Below are 7,167 nucleotides of genomic sequence, written 5' to 3'. Positions count from 1 at the left end.
TGATGCCATGGCACTCTACCCAGGGGGATAGCTTGAGGCTCCGCCTCAAAAAACAAAAATAAAATAAAGAATTATTCTACCCAACATAAGGAGTTGTAAAAATTTCAGAATAATATCATCACCACAATACTGTTTATTATCAATCTTGCCCTTCATGACATCAGACTTGGCCAACTGCTGACACATAAAGGGCAATAGCGCTTCCTTTCAGTTAGAAATAGTAAGAAATCTTTAAATACTATGTATCAACTCATAAAGGGTGCCACACTGTGAGAGTTAAGTATCTATGAGATGTCAGTAAAAATTATGAGATTAGGATGTCATGAGATTAGCATGTTGACTATCTATAGCCTGGATGTCTCAAACCTGTCTAAGTACCTTCAAAGAAACTCTCTAAAATATTTCTGCTCCTGCCCCGAAGCACTGAGATCAGACTTGCATCTCATCTACAACAACCTGACCGTTACCACTGTGTTCCCAAAGTCAAGGAAGAATCAATATTATAGCCTACTTTCATGTTCTTTGGGGGAAGGTCTCCTAAATCCTAACCTAGTTCAAGAAATAAAAATGACCTGGCTGTTTGTACCCTCACATTAACCTGAAATTTAAAAAAAAAAAAAAGACCCGGCGCCTGTAGCTCAGTCACTAGGGCTCCAGCCACATACAACAGAGCTGGCAGGTTCAGATCCAGCCTGGGCCTGCCAAACAACAATGACAACTACAATAAAAAAATAGCCAGGCATTGTGGCAGGTGCCTGTAGTCCCAGCTACTTGGGAGGCTGAGGCAAGAGAATTACTTAAGCCCAAGAGTTTGAGGTTGCTGTGAGCTATGACGCAAGGCACTTTACTGAGGACGACATAGTGAGACTGTGTCTCAAAAAAAAAAGTAAACATGTCTAAGTATCAGTAAGGGATTGTTCCAACTCCTCTATGTTTTGATGCCTTTCTTAAATTAAAAAAAAAAAAATTGGGGGTGGCACCTGTGGCCAAAGGAGTAGGGCGCCGGCCCCATATGCCGGAGGTGGCGGGTTCAAACCTAGCCCTGGCCAAAAACAGCAAAAAAAAAAAAAAAAAAAAGTTGGGTGGCATCTGTGGTTTAGTGGGTAGGGTACCAGCCACATACACGGAGGGTGGCGGGTTTGAACCCGGCCCCAGAGAGCTAAAACAACAATGACAACTGCTATAACAACAAAATAGCCAGGTGTTGTGGTGGGCACCTGTAATCCCAGCTACTAGGGAGGCTGAGGCAAGAGAATAGCTTAGCCTAAGAGTTTGAGGTTGCTATGATGCCACGCACTCTGCGGAGGGCACAAAGTGAGACTCTGTCTCAAAAAAAAAAAAGTTGCTTAAAAAAAAAAAGAGAGAGAAAGAGAGAAAGAAAGGCCCTAATAAGCGTGACATTTAAGGGTGCCTGTAGTCCCAGTTAACTTGGGGGGCTGAGACAAGAGAATCGCCTAAGCCCAGGAGTTGAAGGTTGCTGTGAGCTGTAACACCAGAGCACTCTACCAAGGGCAACGAAGTGAGACTCTGTCTCTTAAGAAAAAAAGAAAGAAAGAAAAGAATGACATTTATAAAAAGAAAAAACACCAGGTCTGTGGCTGTAATCCTAGTACTCTGGGAGGCTGAGGAGGGAGGATCCCTTGAATTTAGGAGTTCAAAACCAGCCTGGACCAGCCTGAACCAGCCTGAGCAAGAGTGAGATCCTGTCTCTACTAAAAATAGAAATATTAGTTAGGCATTGTGGCAGGCATCTGTAGTCACAGCTATCCAAGAGGCTCATAAGGCAGGAGGACTGCTTTGAATCCAGGGGTTTGTGAGCCAGGCTAGCCTGGTCAATACAGAGGAGACTCTGTCTCCACACACACATACACACATACAAAATGCTACTTAGTTGAAAGAAGTAACTGAGCAGTCAGCCTCTGGAGCCAGCATGCCTAGCTTACTATGTGATCTTGAGCAAGTTGTTTTTAGCTACATACTCCCCCCACTTTCCTCTTCTGTACAATGGGAATAGCAACAAGAACAATCTCATAGTTGTTGAAGACTAAATGAGTTAAATCACGTAAGGCAGTAAGAATTTGACTGTTTTTAACCAAATAGATGGATGAAAATGCAGTTTTGATAACACTCTCTTGATGAGACTGTTGGAAGACAAGCAGTCTCATACACTACTTAGTACTAAGCCTTATGGAATGCAATTTGGATATCTCACTTTTGAGAATTTATCCCATTGATATTCCTGTACAGGTGGAAAAAGACAGGTATACTAGGTTTTCTATTTCATACCAGAAATGCCCATCAAAAGAGATGATTAGATCTCTTTTGTCAAGAATGTCAAATTCATGGCATGGAACACTTATGTAGTACTTCTTAAAAAACAGAATGAGGGCTCGGCGCCTATAGCTCAACCGGCTAAGGCGCCAGCCATGTACACCTAAGGTGGCGGGTTCGAATCTCCAGCCAGCCAAAACAACAATGACGGCTGCAACCAAAAAATAGCCAGGCGTTGTGGCAGGCGCCTGTGGTCCCAGCTACTTGGGAGGCGGAGGCAGGAGACTCGCTTGAGCCCAGGAGTTGGAGGTTGCTGTGAGCTGTAATGCCAAGGCACTCTACCCAGGGGGACAGCTTGAGACTCTGTCTCAAAAAAAAAAAAAAAAACAGAATGAGGACACTTAATTTAGTGATAAGAAAAGACATCTAAGTAAAAAATGTAAGATGTATAAAAGAGCAAGTTAACCTCTGCACAAAAAGAAACTGAAAAATGAGGAAACATACTCATCTTTGATTATTTTGCACTAAGAGAAATTACTGACAATGGCAAAGAACTAAGCAGACAGGAGACTGGATAGGAGGGAAAATTCAAACTGCATATAAACATATATTTTTTTTACCTATATAAATATCTTACATATTCAAAAATTAAATTTTTAAAGTATTTTTAAAGTGTTAGGGATACAGCTGAAGAGCTCAAATGTTAGCTGCAATTACTATGTTGCTGTTGTTAGCAAGCTCAAAATACCTCCTTTCTGAAGCCTTTTTCAAACTGCCTGGACACAGAAGGTTCCTCTCCCTCCTCTCACTCCCAGACTATTATTTAAGGAATTTATGACTTTCTACTCTAGTGTAAATGGATTCAATGTCTCATTTATTTTTAATATCCCATGAGCCCAATTTGTACATAGTATGTACATTTTGGAGTAACAGTAACCTACAACTTTTCTGAAGAAGAAAAGTGTGATAATTTCCAAAAAGATTACATTCTATCATTAACTATAAGACCTGAAAATTGAAAAAGTTGAATAACTGGGTTTGCTAGTGATCTTTTAACTTCTGCCCAGCCTAAATCTCCCCTTTACCACTTTTTTTTTTCAACATTGTCCCTGACATTGACATCACATTCCAAGCCAAGACCCTATGACCTGTCTGTAACTCACAGCAAACTCTGAAATGTTGTCTTTTCTCATAAATCCCAACACTTGATCCGTCGCTCCTGTCAAAAATGGATGCACTTAAAAATGCACTTGTCACCTTTTAGACAAATGCTCACATATTAATCAGTGAACAAAGCACCCATAACTGGAGAAGACCTAACACGTGATGCCTAATTCCTTCAGTGTTTTGTTTGTTCTTCTAGTATGGAGGGTATTCTATAACTTACTGCTCAGTAGCCCAATTCTGGATGTCATTCCAGCACACCAAATACTCCACTGACAGCTCAACAGTCACTTTTCATACAAGCTCCTCCCCATCCCTCCTCCTTCAACCCCCATCAGCTTAAGAGCTCTTTCCCTCATACTGACAGACACACAGTTCAGAAGCCCTTCTCCCCTTGCGTCCTTCCCAGCAATTGCAAGACCACCTCCCCAACTCTCATCGTCTCGCGACCCAATTCCGTCCCAATATCACCCCGCTCCCCGCCGATCCAAATCTCTCTTCAAAGAACTGGGCAGCTTTGCAGCCTTTCCCAACAAGTACACAATTGACAGCTTGACTCCAGATTCCCCAAATACCCTTTCCTGCTCCCTCCCGTCCTACTCCATACACCGGTTCTTTTCTCACTATCACTCACCCACCCTGGCTTCCCCCAAAATTCACAGCCCCATTCCCTAAACATGCTCACTGCTCTCCCCGTCTCCCCACCCCCTTCCACCGCTGACAGCTCAGTCACCTCCATCCCCATGTGGCTGCAACCTCCTCCACACTCTTCCCTTGACAGTTCAGGGTCGGCTCCCGGTCCCCTAGTCTTGGCTGCTGCCAGTGGCCCCCGCCCAGGGTCGCTCACCAGGGGGCTAGGAATCAACTCACCCACTCTCCCGCATCACATTGCTGTCCCCACAGTCACAGGCACCCCCAGCCTGGCTGCGGAACATATTGAAGTCGTGCCCGGTGTGGTCGCCTTGGTGGAAGCACTCGGCGCACAGGGACATGCAGGGGGAGATGCCGCACGTCCGGCAGCGGTAGGCCACGAAGTTGGCTGTCCATACCAGGCCGCAGAGCGCCGCGGGGTCGTAGGCCCGCACCGCAGCGCAGAACTCGTCATAGCCGCCGCCGCCGGCCAAAAGGCACTTACACCACTCCAGGGCCTCCTCCTCGGCCGCCCCCGGACCGCCCCCGCCGCCGGCCGCCGCCTCCTCGCCGCCAGCAGCAGCGGCCAGCGGCCGCTCGGCGCTCAGCACCCGCTCCAGCAGCGCCCGCAGCTCCTCAGCACCTGCCCGGTTGTCTGGCCGGCTGAGGGCCGCCTTCAGGTGAGCGGCAGTGGCTGCCTTGTCTAGGGCCAGTCCCGACGCGGGGAGTTCCTGCTGGGACGCCTGCTGGCCCCCGACTGCCGCTGCGGCCGCCGCCGCCATGATGAGAGCTCAGAATTTGGAGAGTCCAGGGCCGGCGGCTCCTCGGGGAGGGTGCGGGAATTGACTGCTGCGATTGCTCGGCCCGCCCAACTCTCGCGATACTCTGGAGCCGCCGCGCACCTCCGCCGGCGTCCCCGCCCCTGCACACGCCCCCCGCGGGCAGCCGCGCCTTCTCCCGCCGCTCTGGGCTGCCTCAGTCTCTTCCCCCAATCCCCTCCTAGGCTTTCAACTTTCAAAGTTGAGAGCTGCCGAGATAAGGGGTTCACCTTAAGGAAAATCTTTAATAAGGACAACTTTTTCTTTATTTGCAATAGACTACAGGAATTATACACAGTATCTTTCAGATGTGTTTTAAGCATTTGCATTTCGTTTGACATGTAAATTTCTATTGTTATCAAAGTCTACTATTATTGAAGCAGCCTTCTAATTTTTCCCCCTCTTCCCCCCTGCTTCGTCTTAACTCTCACACTATTACCAGGATAATCTTCTAAAGTACTTCCTTTCTGTCATTCTCCTGTTCAAAACCTTTAGTGAAAAAAAACCATACTCCTTAGATCTTCACTCAACCCAGCCAACAGGTACATTGCATGGGTATATGACACACTATCTGGGTGTACGACTCACCTATCCTACATTAACCTTACAAATGCAAACTATGGAATCTGTTTGTACCCCCCACATTAATCGGAAATTTAAAGAAAAAATCTTCAGGGCGGCGCCTGTGGCTCAAAGGAGTGGGGCGCCGGCGCCCCATATAAGGAGGTGGCGGGTTCAAAGCCAGCCCCGACCAAAAACTGCAAAAAAAAAAAAATCTTCAAGGCCAAGCGCGGCAGGTCACGCCTATAATCCCAGCACTCTGGGAGGCCGAGGCGGGTGGATTGCCTGAGTTCACTGGTCAGAGACCAAAGTGAGCCAGAGGGAGACTCCATCTCTTAAAATAGCATTGTGGCTTTGTGGTAAGCACCTGTACTTGGGAAGCTGAGGCAAGAGAATCGCTTGATTCCCAAGTCTGAGGTTGCTGTGAGCTATGACACCACAAAAAATATATATATCTTCACTCAAAACCCACCATAATCACAAATCTCCGGACATTGCCTTATATTTATATTATATTCTCATCCTTATCTCCTGATGGTACTCCAGGTTTGCCATATAGAAAAAGACCAATAGGCCCGTTTTCTGAAGATGTTTTATCATGTCCTGCCTCTGGATCTTTATTGCTCCCAGTTCTTATTCTAGGACAGCCCACACACTCAACCTCACATCCTATTCTAGCCACCTCTACCCAACTAATTTCCTTACTTTAAGAAAAAAAAAGGGGGGTTGCCTGTGGCTCAAGGAGTAGGGCACCAGTCCCATATACGGGAGGTGGCAGGTTCAAACCCGCCCAGCCAAAAGCTGCAAAAAAAAAAAAAAAGACTTAGTGAAATGTCTGGAGGCTGAGGCCAGGGAATTGCTTGACCCTGGGAGTTGGAGGCTGTGGTGAGCTGTGATTGTGCCATTAGATTGCAGCCTTGGCGACAGAGCAAGACCCTATCTCTAAGAAGAAAAGAGAGAGAAATAAAAAAAAGGCTCAAACTTAATTTGATGATATCCTTGCCTTGATTTGTAAAACTCTTATCCCAACCTCATTACTAATGGTAAATTTCTTCTTTTTATTGCTGATTAACATAAGGGTCCATATGATTAGGTTACATTGTTTGTGTTTATTAGGAAAAGTTGCATTTAAGTCCTTCACCCAGATGGGCCAAATACCCCTGCATTGTACCTGTTAGGTACAAACTTACTGAACCCCTTTCCTCTCTTCCTCCTCCCCACTACTTGAATTTTTTTTGTTTTTTCTGAGACAGAGTCTCACTTTGTTGCCCTCAGTAAAGTACTGTAGCATCATAGCTCACAGCAACCTCAAACTCTTGGGCTAAAGCTATCCTCTTGTCTCAGCCTCCCTCATATCCGGGATGACAGGTGCCAGACACAATACCTGGCTATTTCTTAGAGAAAGGGATCTCTCTCTCTTTCTCTCTCTCTCTCTCTCTCTTGCTCAGGCTGGTCTTGAACCTATGAGCTCAGGGCAGTCCACTGACCTCAGCCTCCCAGAGTGCTACGATTACAAGTGTGAGCCACAAGCCCCAGCCACTACTTTAATTTAATTGTGTTTTTTCTCATGTGGGAGCTTTTGTGGTTCATCTACTAGTTTCAAATTAGTATTTAGTACATGGGCTGCTTGTTTTTCCACTCTTGAGATCCTTTACTAAGGAGAATGTTCTTCAACTCCATCCAGGTAAATACAAAAGATATAAAATCTCCATTTTTTTTTTTT

The 7,167-nt window shown here is 46.0% G+C and overlaps 1 protein-coding gene across 1 annotated transcript in view; it reads right to left on the bottom strand.

Annotated features, from left to right (window-relative positions):
* The window catches only part of UBR3 (ubiquitin protein ligase E3 component n-recognin 3 (putative)), a 223,553-nt gene extending 218,693 nt beyond the window's left edge, over positions 1-4,860 (bottom strand). Inside the window, exon 1 of the mRNA XM_023507551.1 lies at positions 4,306-4,860. Within this exon, the coding sequence (XP_023363319.1) occupies positions 4,306-4,847 (542 nt within the window). The 5' untranslated portion in view covers positions 4,848-4,860. The remainder of the gene's footprint in view (positions 1-4,305) is intronic.
* Between the last annotated feature and the right edge of the window lie 2,307 nt (positions 4,861-7,167).

This window comes from Otolemur garnettii, unplaced genomic scaffold, assembly GCF_000181295.1.
Source record: "Otolemur garnettii isolate 467f Iridium unplaced genomic scaffold, OtoGar3 scaffold00187, whole genome shotgun sequence".
Classification (NCBI taxonomy): domain Eukaryota; kingdom Metazoa; phylum Chordata; class Mammalia; order Primates; family Galagidae; genus Otolemur; species Otolemur garnettii.
The sequence above is the reverse complement of the archived record's forward strand: the minus strand, read 5'-3'. Positions and strand labels throughout refer to the sequence as shown.